Source organism: Danio rerio, chromosome 9 (genome assembly GCF_052040795.2).
Source record: "Danio rerio strain M-AB ecotype USA chromosome 9, GRCz13ab, whole genome shotgun sequence".
Classification (NCBI taxonomy): Eukaryota; Metazoa; Chordata; class Actinopteri; order Cypriniformes; family Danionidae; genus Danio; species Danio rerio.
Window position 1 is genome coordinate 50,517,281 of NC_141029.1, and position 20,787 is coordinate 50,538,067.

A 20,787-nucleotide genomic window follows, 5' to 3' on the forward strand; every position below is an offset into this window, starting at 1 on the left:
GTCACCTCAACAGAAAGCCTGCAGTGCTTTCATTTGACTGAACAATGAAACAGAGGTAACAGGCTTTTTCCACTCGAGCACACAGCGCGCAACGGCAAAACTTAAAGCGCGCTGAGCAAGCATAAGCAGAGCGTAAAACACTGGCGGCAGTCAGTAAACCATTAAACAGATGCCCCGTATGCAGCCAAACTTTAAAAATGTATAAAGCATATTTTAATCGTTTAACTGATACCATTCATCGGTTACAAACGCACCCTTTCGGTTATTGCTTAATCAGTTATTTTGAGCATCCCCAACTAAACCGCATGTGCAAGCTCTATTTTTTTTTTCTCTCACGGCCGCACGCCGGAGATCCGGCATGGTGCCGGAATACTTTAAGCCCTGGTAAGATCATGTTTATCACTATAAGAAAACTAAATCAAAATTATATTTTAATTGAACACATCTGATCACATAAGGTACGCACAGAAAAGTCTGTTTAGTGTTGTGAAAAGGCAAAGCTGAATATCTGTGGTTAAACTGCCACCCAGCGGTCAAAAGCTGCTGGCGCATCAAGTACCGCCGTCGCCGCGGTATGAATGGCGGCATAAGGAACACATTGAAGTAGTAACATCTGTAAATGTCTGTTGAAGGAGCAGTATCAACAGATGTTAAGCACAGTCTAATACTCAAATGGACCATAAAATAAAGTGTAGCCAAAAATAAAATTCAAATCTTCGCTTGGAATACCTCAATCAAAATCTCACATTTTTAGGCTTTTTAGTGTATGCATTCACTAGTCAGCTTCTACTGCGTCTACTACTAGTCATTATGCTTATTTACCGTATAAATCAGGGGTCACCAACCTTTTGGAAACTGAGAGCTACTTCTTGGGTACTGATTAGTGTGAAGGGCTACCAGTTATTAAACAACACATTTTTCTTAATTTACTTTTAATTATGTTATTATTAATAATTAATAATATTCATCTATGTGAAGACATTGATCATGTTAATGATTTCTCACAGTAGTTGTCAACAATGATTTAACAAGTTAGATAAATATCAAAATGCAACATTCATTTGTCTAAAATTGTTTTTTTTTAAGTTTTTTAATTGTTTTTTAAAAGTTTTTTTTAATATATAACTTAAGTAATTTCCAAATTTACACCAATGCAAGTGTGATTTAAAAAGAATACCTATAAAAATATTAGACGCAGCTTACTCATATGTGGTGCTCTGGTGAGCTATTTTTAAAACAGGCTTGCAAGCAACTCATGTGAACCTGGCGGGCTACCTGGTGGCTAAGGGCACCATGTTGGTGACCCCTGGTCTAAATAATCCAAATGTTTTGTAAATTTCAAGTAAAGACTGAAAGAGTTGTCAGAAGTGTTAAAATTGTGGCGTTGATGCATAACTTTATCTTTTGTAGGTTTTAAAATTAATTAAAAATTTTTTGCTGATGAATAAAAAGACTAATTGTTTGTCAAGAATTTATTTTCTGAAAAGCAAATAGAAAAATCCCAACTCAGGCTCATTGGAAATATGTGACGAGGCCTATTTTTGCAAAATGTAAAATATGTTGCTCCAGATACATTTCACTGCATGTTTCAGCTGACTAATCCACTAGAGGGCGCTGTCTAAATTTGTATAAATCTGAAACGTTATTTAGGCCCAATTCCACCCCTTAGCCAGTCCCCCTTACCCCTACGCCTAACATTTACAATAAACAAGCATATGTTTAAATTATTTATGCCATTTATAATGCCATTTGTGTTTTACTGTCATGCTTAAAGTTATTTAAAAAACACGATAAGTTTGGCCATCTATGATCTATAATAATACACCTGTATAGTAGCCCCACACACAACATACTTTCAAATCTGTCTCTGGATGATACTCGAATACCCTGTCAGAAAAGTCTAGTGGCTGAGAATGACCTTTTTACAGTGTCTGGTATAACGTTAATGTTGTTTTCATGTGTTTACATAGATGAATATGACCACGGTGTAAATGCACAGCACATTTACAATCTTATTGCCATATTTTATGATAACATGATATCGTTCCCTTCTGTGATTTCCTGATGATTAATTCATAAAAAAAAAAGGGTAACTGGAATAACTGAAATAAAAACTGGAATAACTAGTATATATATATACCGCAATTGTTAATTTCATATGAAGCAAGAGATCGCGATGACATATGATGACGTGTGCAGATGTTGTAGTCTCATTTCTTAGGGGTAGATTTTGAAGCCTTTCCCCTTCACACGCTGTTTCAGGGGCCAAGGGGAAGGAGTAGAGGAAAACAAATAAAATTGAAATTAAGCCTTAGGGTACGTTTTGTTGCACAATACAGATACATGTTTTTCTACTACTCGTTTATAAGGTGGGGCTTATCGTACAGATCACCTAGAATTGCAAACCACTGACCTAAACCCAACCAATAGTGTTTTCAAAACCAAACAAAAGAGAAAGTGCACTGCAACAATATAGCTTTACCTTGATTTTACATTGCTTCACCGGACTCAAACCTGAGTGATACATTTTTAAAATGTCAGTAAATTTGACCACATGGAGAATTATAGTAATCAAACCTATTCATTTACAAATAATAGATACCATTAAGTTGTTGTGTGGTGTTTATTTGGTGTTGTGCTGCAAAAATAATCCTTTATTAATCAATAATATGTTCCAGTAAATATCATTAGTGTGAAAAGGAACAACAGTTGTTGACGTCATACTGCCCCCTAGTGTTTACCTGACCATATGTTTCAGTAGGTTTTTAGGATTTTACAAAACTGTAGGCTTAATCCTGTTTCTCCAATGAGCCAGGGGTGTAAATCATGTTGCTTTTGCTGGGGGTTGTTTCCAGTTTGACCTACAGATGATGACCTCTGACCTTATAAACACAGCGGTCCATGAAGACTTTCATAAACATGCTATGAACAAGATTAAAAATTAGTGTAATGGCTTGAACAGTTGTTCCATCTTTTGGCTGTTTTAATGAATAATGCATGCGAGTATGTCTTTAACGCTGGCCTCTGTCCATTTAATCTGCTTCACAGTGAATGAAGCAGTCTTCTGTTAAAATTGGATATAGATTTCAGGGGAATGAAAACTTGTCAACAGAAACCCATTTTCGATTTACTAAGTAAGCTTCTTTGCCGAGACAAACATTTACTATTATAAAAGGCCTTAGCTCAGCTGACAGTAACGGATGAAAGCACGCAAGAGGCCTTTAGTCTTAAGGAGCCCTTAACATTCTCTTAGGGCAAACCCTTAAGCTCGCTCAGGTTTCAGCCTTTGTTAGCACTGTCAAGCGCATTCTTCCATGAGAGTTTAACAATTAATCCAGACAAACGCTGATTGAATGGCCTGTTTATCGCAATCAACTGTGCTGACACTGCATGGTTTACTGGACCAGGCCTTTTTCACCAGTACCTCATTTCTGCAGGGCTGAAGGCAACGAGATGATACCTGTGGTCTGGGAATTTGTGCTATTTTTTTGTGCTTAATTGCATTTAATGTATATGTGCAGTGAACTGTACATGCAGATATCATCACATTACTATTAAACTAATATATAATTTAAATAGAGGTACACATCAGTTAAGCTATACGGTTAAAGTCAGAATTATTAATTATTAAATTATTATTTTCTTTTTTAAATATTTCCCAAATGATGTTTAACAGATCAAGGAAATTTTCACAGTATGTCTGATAATATTTTTTCTTCTAGAGAAAGTCTTATTTGTTTGATTTCGGCTAGAATAAAAGCAGTTTTTAAATTTTAAGCACCATTTTAAGGTCAAAATTATTAACCCCCTTTAAGCCATATATTTTCAATAGCCTGCAGAGCAAACCATTGTTATACAATAACTTGCCTACACCCTAACCTGCCTAGTTAACCCAATTACCCTAGTTAAATATCACTTTAAGCTGTATAGAAGTCTTAAAAAATATCTACTCAAATATTATTTACTGTCATCAAGGCAAAGATAAATAAATCAGTTATTAGAGATGAGTTATTAAAACTATTATGATTAGAAATGTGTTTAAAAACTTCTCTCCGTTAAACAGAAATTGGAGGAAATAATAAATAGGAGGGCTAATAATTCTGACTTCAACTGTAGTTAACGAAAACCATAAAACTAAAACCATTTTTCGCTCTTGAAATGGATAAAATATTAGCATAAATATAATAAATAATTTACTTGCATTTATTTAATTTTAGCTTTAAAAGAAACATTGTTTATTGTCATTTAAAGCTACACTATGCAACACATTTCTAAACATAATAGTTTTAATTACTCATTTCTAATAACTGATTTATTTTATCTTTGCTATGATGACAGTAAATAATATTTGACTAGATATTTTTCAAGACAGTTATATACAGCTGAATGTGACATTTAAAGGCTTAACTAGGTTAATTAGGTTAACTAGGCAGGTTCGGGTAATTAGGCAAGTTATTGTATAATGATGGTTTGTTCTGTAGACTGTTGTAAAAAAAATATAGCTTAAAGGGGCTAATAATTTTGTCCTTAAAATGGTGTTTAAAAAATGTAAAACTGCTTTTATTCTAGCCAAAATAAAACAAATAAGAAAAAATAAGAAAAATTATAATCATACATACTGTGAATTTTTTTTTTGCTCTGTTAAACATCATTTTGTAAATATTTAAAAATAAAAAAGAAAATCAATGGAGGATAATAATTCTGACTTCAACTGTATATATATATATATATATATATATATATATATATATATATATATATATATATATATATATATATATATATATATATATTTATTTATATATATATATATATATATATATATATATATATATATATATATATTTTATATATATATATATATATATATATATATATATATATATATATATATATATATATATATATATATATATATATAAAAATATATATATAAATAGAATTATTATTCGAAATAAATAACAGAAATGGATCCTAAATGTAACTGGAAAACAATCTAAAGACACCACTGGAGTGACGGTAAGATAATTTAAGAATCTTTTGCATGAATATTAATTTCATTAGAATGAAATTCTGTAAACAATTTAATAGAATACAAAATATATATATTTTATAGAATTATCTGTTGTGTGTTATACCTTAAATGTCTTATAGCAAAAAATAAATAAAAATCTATCAGCATCCGTGCAGTATAAATAAGATCATTATCATATTATTTAAACTTTGTTTTGTCGACTTGCAAAACTCACTGCGTGCCGACACCTCCGCATAAATAACTGTTACATCAGTTTCACAACACATGAGCGGTGCGGCTATTTTTTCGGCATGCATGTTCGCAACCGGACCGGGAGCAGAGCAGCGCGTCAGCGTCAAGCAGGAGTGGTGTGTGAGGCGCACGGGTATGTTTGTTTTCTGCGCACATGCTCAGTTTGCCTTTTGATTAAACTACATTGCTTTCACCTCCATTGGTTCGGTTGCACGTCTTTGTTCTGGGACTACCACTCTTAATAAATAAACTTGCATATAAAGTAAATCGCATCTCAAAGCATTTACTGGGGCACTGGCGATTTTTACTGGGGCACGTGCCCCAGTAAATGGGGTCTAGCGACGCCCCTGAATTATGGAATTTTATAAATTAAACGTGTCCAAGAAAATGTCCAAAATCGTTACACACAATAACCTAGAGACTGTTCAGATTGCATTTTACAGATGAGAAGATGGTGGATGTTTACTGTATGATGACTGAAATCGCCAAACAATAACTAAATGCACTACAGAATGTTACGTTTTCACATCCCTGCACAAATAACCTTTTACAGCGTAAAGGCTCCTACACACCGGGACGCTTTTCAATTGTGTTTATCGTCAGCGTTTTACAAGATGTTTTTCCAGATTCAAACACAAGTGATTTTCACTAGCGTCAAGCAGAAGAGTATGCAAAATCACTCCTTGACGTTGGATGGCGCTAAACAACTTTAAGCTTCTGACACCCGCTTATAACACAGAAGAAGAGTGGGAGGGGAAGTTCACAAGCTTGTTGTTAAAGTTACTGGTGATTTAAACAAGCATAGATGGTTCAAGCTGCAGCTTCAGCTCTAGCGATGAAGAAACGATTATTGTTCAGAAGACGATAAGCAGCTAAACGTTCATATCGCCTCTGGGCATCTTCTTCAGTGTGCGCTCCCATTGACAGTTTTGTGCTTGAGCGCCTCCAAGTGCTGTTTACTGTAACTTCAGCAGCTCCGTGCACGTGAACAAAAGTGCTGATCTGATTGGTGGAGAAGGTTTTGACGCGGCGTGTCAAAACAAAAAAAACGAGCATGAGGCGTTTTTTATGACGTTTTTGCGCCTGGCGTTTTGCACATTGATGTGCACGATCACATTGACACCATTTATTTAGTCACAAGGTATTAAACATCGAGGGAAAACGTGAGCAAAAAACGTCTCGGTGTGCTCAGGCCTTAATACCCACTACTCTTGAGTTCTTTTAAAAGGGCTACTTTTTACTCATAATTTGAGTCATATTTACAACAGATACTTTTCATCCACATGCACTACAGTTTTGGGTGCGCAAACAAATAAATTGGTAAATTGGGGAAAAAAATGATACAAGGGGACCAATAATTCACGAGGGCTAATACTTCTGACACCAACTGTATGATGGTTTTTGCAGTTGAGGATCCTTTCCTGGTGGTAGTGAGAGACAGCATTATTTATGGCATCCCACTCAACCCTAACGACAAGAGCAATGATGCCATGGTGCCAGTCGCTGGGCTGCTGAATGGATACGATGTTGACTTTGATGATGCTGAGCAGATGATCTACTGGGTGGAACATCCGGTAAAGCATGCATACACGAAATAAATACGTATTTTTATGTATTTAAATTTTTATGTTGTGCAAGCACAAGCAATCATTTTCTGGCTGCAGTTCACTTAATGGTCACCGGTGTCACTGATTGCAATATGTGTTGTGTAGTAACGGCTGTATTATTTCTCTTTACAGGGGGAGATTCATCGGGTGAAGTCAGATGGTACCAACAGAACTGAGTTCGCACCAGCAGCTATTTTGGGGTCTCCAGTGGGTCTGGCTCTGGATTGGATGTCTCAAAACCTGTACTACTCCAACCCTTCATCACAGGCTATAGAGGTCAGCAAGACCTGTGCTTGTCAGAGTTGATGGTTACTTCGAAAGTGTAAAAAAAACAATAATGTAGACCAGAAGAAGTTATTTTTCTTTAGATGTTTAGTACATAAATGTAACAACCATATTTAATGTGCTTGTCTTGAATATATGTGTGTATGTGTGTTTATTTATTTACACACACACATACAGAATAATATATATATATATATATATATATATATATATATATATATATATATATATATATATATATATATAGAGAGAGAGAGAGAGAGAGAGAGAGAGAGAGAGAGAGAGAGAGAGAGAGAGAGAGAGAGAGAGAAAGAGAGAGGTAGGGAGATGGATGGATGGATGGATGGATGGATAGATAGATAGATAGATAGATAGATAGATAGATAGATAGATAGATAGATAGATAGATAGATAGATAGATAGATAGATAGATAGATAGATAGATAGATAGATAGATAGATAGATAGATAGATAGATAGATAGATAATTAACTATTGAGTATATATTGAGTATTATAGATTAATAACTATTGAGTATAAATTATTGTCTTCAAATGAAATGAGCAGCAATCAATAAATGTGTACTTAATTTAACCTATAATTATAATAATAATTCTAATAATATTAATGATAATACATATTATTATTATTATTTTATTATTATTGGTTAATTAGAGGTTAATTATGAAAAATTATTACATATTATTATCTTATATTATTTTCAAATTAAATGAGCAGTGTTAAATAAATGTGCACTGTAAATTATTATAATTTATGCCCAATTAAAATAATTATTTTTATTCATTCATTTATTTTCTTTTTGACTTAGTCCCTTTATCAGTCCGTAGTCGCCACAGCGGAATGAACCGCCTACTTATTCAGCATGTTTTTTTTTACTCAGCAGATGCACTTACAGCCGCAACCCATCTCTGGGAAACATTTACACACACACTTATTCACACTCATACACTAAGGACAATTAAGCCAACCCAATTCAGCTGTACCACATGTCTTTGGACTGTGGTGGAAACCCACGCGAACGCAGGGAGAACATGCAAACTCCACAAAGAAGCGCCTACTGGTGTGAGGGGACAGCACTACCGACTGTGCCAATGTGTCACCTATTATTGTTCTTATTTAATATTATTATTATATTAGTAGTAGTAGTAGTATTAATTAATTACAGATTAATTATTAATAATTATTACGTATAAATTATTGTCATCAGATTAAATGAGTAGTGTCCAATAAATGTGTTCTTAATTTAACCTATAATAATACTACTACTACCACCACTACTACTACTACTACTACTACTACTAATAATAATAATAATTGTTGTTGTTGTTATTATTGACTATTTAAAGGTTATTATTAATAATTATTATGTATAAATTATTATCTTCAATTTAAACTAGCAATGTTCAATGTTTTTCATTTTATGTTCAATTTCTAGTTTTTGTTAATTAAACAACTTAATTTAGAGAATAATGATAGCGTTTTGGCTGCTATATAGACACTGAAATCTGATTTGTTTCAGGTTCTAAGGCTTAAAGGAGAAATTCAGTACAGAAAAACCCTCATCACGAACAACGGCTCACCTACAGGCGCAGGAGCTCCCGTTGGCATTGCGGTGGATCCGGCACGTGGGTAAGAGCAGATCAGCAGATCTCTGCCCTTAACCCTGATCTCTGAATTCAATGTCATCTGCCAGGATTAAACTGCCTGAGCACATTAAACATGAGTCAACACATACAAAGTATTAGGATGCTCATGCTAATGTAGTACTAATGCAAATGCAAATAAGCTGTGGTTACTCTTTGCTCATATTCTGTTTGTGTTTTAGAAAGATGTACTGGACTGATCATGGAACAGAGAGCGGGATCCCGGCTAAGGTGGCATCAGCAGATATGGACGGCTCCAACGCGGCCATCCTCTTCACACATAATCTAGAACATGTGGAGTTTATAACCATAGACATCACAGAGAACAAACTTTACTGGGCCGTCACAGGGACTGGTGTGGTATGACCTTTTACAAATGTTTGGCTCATGCAATCAAAAAATGTGACCACAAAACTGGTTATAAATGTCAATTGTTTGAAATTTGAGAATTGAAATGAAAGCACTTTCTATTGATGTTTACTTTGTAAGGATAGGGCAATATATGGCCGAAATACAGCTGTATTTAAAAATCAGGATTCTGAGAGTTTATAAAATCTGAATACAGAGATAATCATATTTAAAGGGCCATGAAACCCCTCTTTCAGTTCAAGTCTACCTCAGAATTTTTTCAAATAATGCTTCATGATGACCGTGGAGTTCTGAGAGCAGAGGGAGGAGTGGATGTGGCCGGCAGGACAGAGGAGAAATATTGGAGCGAACAACTGCTGTCAGTCGGCTCACAAAATGAGACACAAACTATGAAGAGACCAATAAAATTATAGTTTACAAAGTTAAAATACAAAGAAATAAACAGTAATTTAATGCCCTGCTACATTTGTCATTCATAATTTCATATACACAAAAACACAATTTGTTCTATCATTATAAAGATAATCGTGTGTATATAAACACTATAAATGAGGAGAACTTCTCTCCTCCTCAATCTCCGGGTCTAAATGCAGACACAGTGGATAGCAGTGCAGCATGCCTCTTGCCCTGTCTATTCCAACCAATAGCCCTGCCGGTAATCTGGAGGATTTTCAACATAGGTGAACACAGCAGCACAGATATAGTAGATGTGTCTGAATGGTAACAAACTCAACTGATAAAAGACAAAGTCCGCCATTCTCCAATTCTCATACAGCTCTCTCGACAAAAATGCTTGCTGCAAACCAACAGCTTTGCTGCATCGGCCCTGACAGTATTGTGGGGAAACACATGCAACAAACCTCATGATTCATGGAAGCAAACTCATAATGTTATGACCCTTAATGAACAGCTTGGCAGGTCTCCTTAGGATGTTGAAGGGAATCATCTTTGCTGCCTTTAAAAATCAATCAGAAAAAAAGTTTATTATTAGACAGGAAGTGAAAATATACTAGCATGTTGCAAAAATAAGCAATGTTAACAGTAAGCATGTTGCTAAAACCAAAGAAAAGTTATTCAACACATTTTCTATCATGTTTTAACACATGGCATTAACACATAGCATGTTAATAAAAAGTTTATTAGTAATCTCGCTAGCATGTTTTGTGTGTTGTTAGCATCTTTTAATACCATGCTAGCATAAGTTTTTAAGCCTACAGAATAGCTGTAATGCTGCTGCACATGTTTGATTTTTGTTTCAGATTGAACGCGGTGACCCTGACGGATCAAACCGGATTACCATGGTAAACGGACTGTCCCATCCCTGGGGTGTGGCGGTGTACGGCTCCTACCTGTACTTCACTGATCGAGACTTTGAAGTGATTGAACGCGTGGATAAAGCCACAGGACTCAACCGGGTCGTAATGCGGGATAACGTGGCTGGTCTCAGAGTACTCAAAGTACACCACAGAGACTGTGAGTACAATGGAAACTGACAAATCATTATAATATGAAGGCTGTGTTTCCTAAATCAACTGTAATAAGTAGATTTTTGTCTGTCTACTATCTGCATGGGCTGTTTGTAACTCTACTATAGATTATTTTGCTGATGTACAGTTGATTTAAAGGGATACTTCACCAAAAAAGGAAAATTCTGTCAGTAATTTCTTACCCTCATGTCTAACCAAATGACATGACAGAATTTAAGGGCTAAACCAGGCATGTCCAAATTCGGTCCTGGAGGGCCGGTGTCCTGCAATGTTTAGTTTCAACCCCAATCAGACACACCTGGGCTAGCTAATCAAGCTCTTACTAGGCGTTCTAGAAACATCCTTGCAGGTGTGTTGAGGCAAGTTGGAGCTAAAATCTGCAGGACACTGGCCCTCCAGGACCGAGTTGGGACATCCCTGGGCTAAACTATGCCCTTTAAGTGAAGTTTGGTTATAGAATGCTGCTAAGCTAATAATATAGACTCATATTCAGTTGAATTCCAGTTTATTTGTATAGCGCTTTTCACAATGATTATTGTTTCAAAGCAGTTCAATCAAAATCTGAAAGGTTATGGTTACTATAACTTTTATTAGCTACTAATAACTGTAGATAATCAACTCATATAAGCTCACTCATACAAGCTTAATATAAACTCATATAAACTTAAAACTACACATCATACACAAATATTGGTTTAAATAGTTCAATCCCAATAAGGCAAGTCACTTCATGAAAAAAAACTTGAAGCATACGTTTGAGATTTTTGTATTCTTAAAATCTTTCAGAATAGATCAAATAAAATGTACAGAAAAGTCCATTTAAGTTTTAATTTTAGTACAAACTATGGTAAACATAATATTTGCAATGCTAAACGTAACAATTCAGAACATTTGTATTACACAATGTGTGGTAAATACTAAGGATGAACAGATCAGATCCCTTGATTGGTAATCGGGCCCCGATCACACGGTTTCAGACTCGATTGGAAACAGACAATACTTCCTGATCAGGACTTGAATATATATATACATCTATACAGTGCATCCGGAAAGTATTCACAGCGCTTCACTTTTTCCACTTTTTTATGTTACAGCCTTATTCCAAAATGGATTAAATTCATTAATTTCCTCAAAATTCTACACACATTACCCAATAATGACAATGTGAAAGAAGAGTTATTGAAAATGCTGCAAATTTATTAAAAATAAAACAGCTGAAAAATCACATGTACAGAAGTATTTACAGCCTTTGCCATGAAGCTTCAAGTTGAGCTCAGGTACATTCTGTTTCCACTGATGTGTTTCAGCTGCTTAATTGGAGTTCACCTGTGGTAAACTCAGTTGATTGGACATGATTTGAAAAGGCGTACACCTGTCTATATAAGGGCCCAGGGTTGACAGTGCATGTCAAAGCACAAAGCAAGCATAAAGACAAAGGAATTGTCTGTAGACCTCAGAGACTGGATTGTCGTGAGCACAAGGCTGGGGAAGGTTATAGAAAAATTTCTGCTGCTCTGAAAGCTCAAATGAGCACAGTGGCCTCTATCATCCATAAGTGGAAGATGTTTGGAACCACCAGGACTCTTCCTAGAGCTGGCCGGTCATTTAACTGAGTGATCGGGGGAGAAGGGCCTCAGGCAGGTGATCAATAACCTGATGATCACTCTGTCTGAGCTCCAGCATTCTTCTGTGAAGAGCAGAATCTTACAGAAGTACAACCATCTCTGCAGCAATCCACCAATCTGGTCTGTATGGTAGAGTGGCCAGACAGAATCAGCATCTGAAGGACTCTCTGACCATAAGAAACAAATTTCTCTGGTCTGATAAGACTAAAATTGAACTCTTTGGAGTGAATGCCAGGCGTTACGTTTGAAGAAAACCAGGCACGGCTCATTACCAGGCTAATACCATCTCTACAGTGAAGCATTGTGGTGGCAGCATCATGCTGTGGGGATGTTTTTCAGCAGCAGGAACTGGAAGACTAGTCAGGATAGAGGGAAAGATGAATGCAGCAATGTACAGAGACATCCTGAGAGAAAACCTGCTTCAGAGTGCTCTTGACCTCAGACTGGGGCGACGGGTCATCTTCTCGCAGGACAATGACTCAAAGCACAAAGCCAAAATATCAATGAAGTGGCTTCACAACAACTTGGTCAATGTCATTGTGTGGCCAAGCCAAAGCTCAGACCTAAATCCTATTCAACATCTGTGGAGAGATCTGAAAATGGCCGTACACCGTTGCTTACCATCCAACCTGATAGAGCTTGAGAGAAACGGGCAAAAAGCTCCCAAAGACAGGTGTGCCAAGCTTGTGGCATCTTATTCAACAAGACTTGAGGCTGTAATTGCTGCCAAGGGTGCATCAACAAAGTATTGAGTAAAGGCTGTGAATACCTCTGTACATGTGATTTTTTAAAATATATTTGCAGCAATTCCACTTGGCTATTTTCAAAAATATAATTCAGGCTTTTAGATATCCTATATGATAAGATATCCTATATATTTTTATTTAACGGGGAAACTAGCTTACCTGCGTCCAATCCCGGCTAACTTCCGGAAAGGCAGAGTAGCCAATAGCGTTAGAGATAACAAGTACACCAAGTCCCGCCCCAGGACTGACAAAAATCAAATCTGTTTCGCGCGAGCAGAGAGAAGAACCAGCGAGCGAGCGGAGAGAACTGATCGCGCGCGCGCGCTGTAGGCATGACCTCGCTCGCGAGAGCGTCCATCGTGCGCACAGATGATGATGTGCGCGGGCGGGACTTGTTTTCTCGCGCTGGATCAGTTGTGCGCGCGAGTGAAGATCCCCTATGCGCTCGCGAGCTGTAGTTTTCTCGCGTGTAGACCTGTAATCTGCTCACGGTTCACTTCTCCTCGCACGCAAACATCACCGCTGCGCTCGATTAATATTGGCATTGATTTGCCGTCATAGGGGGTCATGGAATGAAAAGTTTGAAAACTCCTGGTTTAAACTAATTGAAAATTAATTGAAACAACACAGTTCCTAAGTTTTTTAGGGACAACTTAATTGTTTTTAGTTTAATCCACTTAAATTTGTAGGAACAATTAAGGCAAGGCAAGGCAAGCTTTATTTATAGAGCACAATTTTACACAAAGTGCTTTACAATAAAATAAACTAGACAATAAAACAAAAAAAATGGTATTAAAAATACAAAACAGTATTTTCAAAGAAGTATATTTAAAAGTAATACTAAAATACAAATAATAATAAAAGTAATTAATTAAGTAATTAAGTTAACTCAATCAATTTGTGGCAGGTCAACATGATGGAATTGTGTCGAAGCCTGCATTTTTTGCAGTGTATGAACTATGTGTATAATTATAAAAAATCAAGTAAAGTCAACTTAACAGTTCCAAGTTCCAACAAGTTTACAATTTCTTTTTTAAAGTAAAGTATTTAATCACTATTAACAATAAGACTGCACGTCAAAACGCTGTCTATGTAGGCACCTCAAAGTGCCATTTTTTTGATCATCTATCTTACCCTCATGCCACGGTTGACTGAGGGTGGTCTTTTCTGGAAGTCATCGTAACCTTGATGGCCGTGTAGCAATTACCAGAGAGGGCTGAATGACTTTCAATAGGATATCAGTTTACCAATTAGTTCCCCTGTGCCGCAGGGGGACACTCAGCTTTATTCTGAGAAGAATCAGTGTCCCTTTGTTCGCTTTTCAGTGCACATGTTCATTCTTCAGGGCTGTGAACGCCGGCTATTGTACAAGTCCTTCCAGCAAGAAGTAGATTTGATAGAGTTTAAAGAGTCAGAGTATAATAGTATACACAAGGAAACAGCTATTAACAAGAAAATAACATATAGCAGACCACACTGTAAAAAAGGCTGACTTCCAAACAGTCGATTTGTTTTAGGACAACATGAAGTAATTAAGTTTACTTAATAGTTTTAAAAATGAAAGTAGATTGAACATACAACAATTAAGTTGTCCCCCCAAAAAACTCAAGAATTGTGTTGTTTCTGCTTGTTTTTAAAGAAGTAGATTCAACAAACAGTAAATGTCATTTTTTGAGTGCAAAGAAAGAGACCAAGTTCTATATCAAACAAAAAAGCAAAATGCAAAACAAAAATATGGCTAAATTGCACATGTTGTAAAACAAGAATCACAAAAACTGTTTAATTCCACTGACAACACAGTAACGATGAAAACAATGCATACCACCATATAAAATATGTACGTTTGCAGCATGTTAAAGGGCACTCATGATTCAAAACTTTTGTGAGCTGTTTGGACAGACCTGTGTGTAGGTATAAAGTGTCCACAATCATATTGGAGTGATAGAAACACAACAAGTCTCTTTTAAAAATTTCCTGATGTTAAAATAGGATCTAAAACCTATTGATTTTGAGGCCCACCACATCGTAACATAGGAGTGCGGTTTTCACAGCCCACTGAATTGATTGACAGGCGCGTATTAACATGTCCCCATAGTAACACCAGAGGTGGGTAGAGTGTCCAAAATCTATACTCAAGTAAAAGTACAAGTACTTGCGGAAATTTTTAATCAAAGAAAAGTAACAATCTTAAAAGTTACACGAGTAAGAGTAAAAAAGTATATATAGTATTATGTAATAAATATATAAAGTATTATATAAAAAAATATATAGTATTTCCTATATTTCTTCTCCTGGAGAAGATATTGTTTTATATCAGCTAAAATAAAAACAGTTTTTAATGTTTTTAAAACCATTGTATGGTCAAAATTATTAGCCCCCTTAAGCAATATTTCTTTTGGTTTTCTACAGAAAAAAAAAATTTATTACCCTAAGTTGTAGAATTAACCTGGTTAAGCCTTTAAATGTCACTTGAAAAACGGTCACCTTAGAATTATAAGGTTCTATCTGCTTTCTGAATGATTTTGAGATTTTTAGCTTTAAAGTTTTTGCATTCCATATAGCAAACAGTGTGTGGGTAACATTTATTTTTTAAATAAAAAGTCGTAAAATGTGAACAACGTATAAAAAAACATACTATAATGTAAATGAGTTATAACTCAAAAATTGAGAATAACAAAATTTTTTTTTTCCAATTCCCTTTTATTATATTTTAAGTAACATGTACATACACATTTCCATGTGTCAATTCCAACACAAACCAACAAACCAACAAATGAACAAACAAACCAAAACAAAACAAAAGGCTTCTCAGTATTTTACATCAAAATACAAAATCACCTCTATTACTAATCTTCTAGTAAAACATTTCTAAATCCACCACCTTTTAAAAATAGTGTAAAAGGTCCCCAAACTCTATCAAAAATTATATATCTATTTCTTATCATACAAGTTATTTTTTCCATTTTCATATTTGTCACCATCTCTTTCAGCCAACAACCTATAGTTGGTGCACATATAATTTTCCAATTTAAAGAAATAAGCCGTTTCGCTTGTAGAATACATATATTCAAAAACATTTGCTCCATCTTTTTTAACTTGATCTCCTTGGGATATAAATGAAATAAAAAAATTAAAGGAGACATTGGTATAGAAACCTCAAGAATATTTTCTATAATTTCTTTCATACATTTCCAAAAGTTCTGTATTCCTTTACATTCCCATATACAGTGATACAACGTTCCTTTTTGGTCCCTACATCTCAAGCAAGTATCTGGAATATTTTCATTATATATATGCAATAAAACTGGAGTTATATAAATCCTCATCAACCATTTATATTGTAACAGTTTTAGACGAGTGTTTATTGTTAGTGATTGAGCTTCCTCGCACATCTTCATCCAGTCCTCTGTAGAAATATCCTCCTCAAGATCTAATCTCCAAGCTTCCAATTTACAATTTGAAGATTCCTTTGATGCTGACACCAGCATCTTGTATAATGCCGAAATTAAACCTTCACTAAAACAGTCTTTAGTTATTACGTTTTCCAAAATAGAGAATGATGGCATATCTAGAGAATTATTTTGTAATTTAAAGATAAAATCTCGTATTTGTAAATATTTAAAGAAATGTTTTGCAGGAATATTATATTTACTCACAATTTCCTCGAATGACATGAATAACTAAATTTTGAGAAAAATGTCAGATAGTACCTTATAATTCTAAGGTTACAAAATATCTAGTATCTTGAAAAATATGTAGTCAAATAATCAGTTATTCCATTAAACAGCAGTTTCTTTAGTTATTCCATAGTTGCTATCTAAAAATATGGATAATTTTGCCACTTACCACGTGTTTTTTTCAGGTTGGAGCTGTCATTCATGTATATGTTGCGATGTCAGTTCGATGCTTGCATCGCATTATGAAACTATTCTTCTTGACATCTTGGAGTAAAAACAGAGATTAAACTTGAGGACTTTTCTTTCTCTAGATTGCTTTTAAAAACACTATTGGTTGGCTTTAGGGTTTTCAGTTGGTTCTTCAGTCAGTCGTCAGCAAGCTAGCCTGATCGGCTGAAGTGTATATTTGTTACCAAGACTGGGGTGGAGTGACTGGAGACAACAGGAGGTAAGATCCAATATGCAGTTTTATTCAAAGTCAGGCAAGCTGTGGTCATCAGGTGCAAACAGGTATATGAAGGCAGTCCAGAATCGTAAACGTTAAACAGGCAAAAGGTCGAAAGGCAGGCGGCTAAACAGGATAACAAAGGTACAAGGCTAGGATCGAGACACGGAGAAACAAGACAGGGAAACGCGTTGTAATGTTACTCTGGGAAAACAAGACTCTGCAAACTGGAAGCGTGAATGAGGGGCTTATGAATGGAATGAAATCAGTCTGTGAACAAGGCTCAGCTGGTGATGCAATCAGGATAGATGAATGAACAGACGTGTGTGTTTGGGAGCAGTGCATGTATGAATGTGTAGTCCTGGGAAAAGCGGAAATGTAGTTTAGAGAGTTCGTGTGAAAACCAGCGATCCTCTGGGAAGCGATCGCTGGTTGTGTGACAATATTGTGCCCTCTGGAGGATGTACACAAGAAGAGGATGCATGAGAGGAATTTGAGATCATCAAAAAGTGCATACAGTGGCATCTGGTGGATTTGCAAATACAAAAACTGCGAGCAAACGTACATGGTGCTGACCAGATGCTGTCCCCAGTTATGTAGACTGGGTATGTATTCGCAATGAGCCTGGGTTGGTAAAATCTGGAATCACCACAGCCACACAATGTCAGTAAACACGCACATGTGTGTATGTACAGCAAACCTTTGCAGCGCCATTTGTGAGTGACTCATCGTTTCAGAAAGGCTTGAATAGGCTCCACCACAAAAACATCAAAAAAAAACTTCCTTGGTATTTTTGACCAATGAGCTGTCTGTCATCTGTGTCTTTCTCTGTTAAGATTAGAGATGAAGAATATGTGCTTTGCAAAAACCAATACACGGCCTATTATTAATTTCTAAGTAATAGGCAGGTAATAAAGTACTAAAGCACTAGTTCATATGGGAGAATTGGTCCTTAAACTCAAGGGTTACCATTTTTTTTTTTCAGTCCTGAATGGAAGTTTCATGCAGATGAGATGGATGTGCACCAGTGATAGGAATGTGTATGCATTACCCGAATGGCTAGACATGACTCCGTTTATCTGTGCAGTTTTCTTGTAAAGGTATTAAATGTCTCCATCTCCTTCTCTTATCTGTTTTCTCTCTGTCTGTCTCTTACAGCGTCAGCCGGCTCATCTAACGGTTGCAGTAATAATGTGGGCACGTGTGAGCAGTTGTGTCTCCCTCGTCCTGGTGGTCTGTTCAGCTGCGCCTGTGCGACCGGGTTCAAACTCAGTGCTGATAACCGGACCTGTTCTCCATACCAGTCATACGTGGTGATCTCTATGCTCACTGCCATCAAAGGCTTCAGTCTGGAGGGAGTGGATCACTCCGAGTCTATGGTGCCTGTAGCTGGAAGAGGTGGGGGTCTCTAGGGTGGATTGTATAGATTAAAAAGAAAAATAACACTGTTTTATATATAAATTATTGTAATATACAGTTGAAGTCAAAATTATTAGCCCACCTGTGATTTTTTGGTAATACTTTACAAAAAGGTTAATTAATTAATGCAGTTACTAACATGAACTAATCATGAACAACACATGTACAACATTTATTAATCATAATTGAACATTTACTAATGCATTATTGACATCCAAGTCCATGCTTGTTAACATTAGTTAATGCACCATGAGTTAACATGAACTAACAATGAACTACTGTATTTTCATTAACTAACAATAACTAACATGAACAAATACTATAGTAAATGTATTGTTCATTGTTTGTTCATGTTAGTAAATGCATTACTTAACATTAACTAATGAACCTTATTGTAAAGTGTGACCGATTTTTTTTTTTTTTTTTTTATATATATATATTTTATTTTTATTTTCATTTTTCAAATATTTCCCAAATGATGTTTAATATAGAGCAATGGATTTTTCACAGTATTTTCTATAATACGTTTTCTTCTGTAAAATATTAAAATATCTAGTGAAATATTATGTCATCATGGTACGGAACCCCGGAAGGGACGTAGTGGAGGAGAAAAAAAATAGGTGGGTAAAAAAAAAATAATGGGTGAAAGAAAAAAATGGGTGGGAGGAAAATATATATTTCTAAGTTTTTTGCGTTCTCTCGCAAAGTTTTGCGTTCCCTCGCAAAGATGTTTTGCGTTCCCTCGCAAAGATGTTTTGCGTTCTCTCGCAAAGTTGTTTTGCGTTCCCTCGCAAAGATGTTTTGCGTTCTCTCGCAAAACTGTTTCTCCACAAACACTTCCTGTTCACTGCACTCACGTAAACCCTCCCGTTTTTGCCGAAATTCTCCCGTATTTTACCATTCTATCCCACTTTCTTTACATTACTGTGCGTATGCTACCTATGAACCAAGTGAATGCATGTATAAGCGCTGACTGACAGACGCGCTCCATACAATAAACTGATCCAAGATCAGCGTCTGTACACGCCATTTACAGAGGAGCGGGTGTATGTTTAAACAGACAAATACACTGAATAATATGAAACATCTCCGTCCTGCATGTTTTATTTTAAACCGCTTATTTTCTCTTAAATGAGCACAAACAGTTTCTAAAGTAATGGACTGCTTTCATTATAGATCTGTGCATTCTTACAGAGACACCTCTGTTATCAAACTAAACAAAACATGAGATTCATTTGCTGCGCACTTGTTTGATAACAGAAGTGTCCCTTTAAATGGCGCGTACAGACGCTGATCTGGGATCAGTTTATTGTACGAAGCGCGTCTGTCAGTCAGCGCTTAAACATGCATTCACTGGTTCAGAGGTTGCAAAGTGAAAGGCGACAATCAGCGCACAGTAATGTAAAGAAAGTGGGATAGAATGGTATATGGGAGAAATTCAGCAAAAACGGGAGGGTTAACGTGAGTGCAGTGAACAGGAAGTGTTTGTGGAGAAACAGTTTTGCGAGAGAACGCAAAACATCTTTGCGAGGGAACGCAAAACAACTTTGCGAGGGAACGCAAAACATCTTTGCGAGATAACGCAAAACATCTTTGCAAAATAACGCAAAACATCTTTGCGAGGGAACGCAAAACTTTGCGAGAGAACGCAAAAACTTAGAATTATATATTTTCCTCCCACCCATTTTTTTTCTTTCACCCATTTTTTTTTTTTTCACCCAGCCAATTTTTTTCTCCTCCACTACGTCCCTTCCGGGGTTCCGTATCATGGCAAATGTTTAGAAATGAGTTGAATTTTTTTTCTGTTAAACAAAAATTTAGGAAAACATATACAGGGGGGCTAATAATTCAGGAGGGATAATTCTGACTTCAGCTGTATTTAATCAATAGAATATAATAATACATGTGACCAGTGCTTGACATTAACTTTTTTGATCACCAGCCACAGTGGCTAGTAGGGATGTAACGGTATCAGAATTTCACGGTACGGTAATACCTCGGTATGAATGTCACGGTACGGTATTTATTGAATCATTTACAGGAAAAAACAAAACTAATGAAAATACTCCAAAAAAGTGCCAAAAGTGTCAATGACATACAAATTAGCCATCTATCTGTAAGCTTTGAAACAGGAACTTCAATTTTAATTACAAAAAAATATTAAACCATGTAAAAAAATTAAGTTTCAGTTTAGTAGT

At 35.8% G+C, this 20,787-nt stretch overlaps 1 protein-coding gene across 7 annotated transcripts in view; it reads left to right on the plus strand.

Moving 5' to 3' along the window:
- Positions 1-20,787, plus strand: part of lrp2a (low density lipoprotein receptor-related protein 2a) — a 271,802-nt gene that overhangs the window by 148,214 nt on the left and 102,801 nt on the right. For all 7 annotated transcript variants that reach the window (NM_001194987.3, XM_087266935.1, XM_087266934.1 and 4 more), the window contains 6 exon segments: positions 6,674-6,840; positions 7,006-7,149; positions 8,698-8,807; positions 9,004-9,181; positions 10,450-10,663; positions 18,329-18,568. In NM_001194987.3, the coding sequence (NP_001181916.3) occupies positions 6,674-6,840; positions 7,006-7,149; positions 8,698-8,807; positions 9,004-9,181; positions 10,450-10,663; positions 18,329-18,568 (1,053 nt within the window).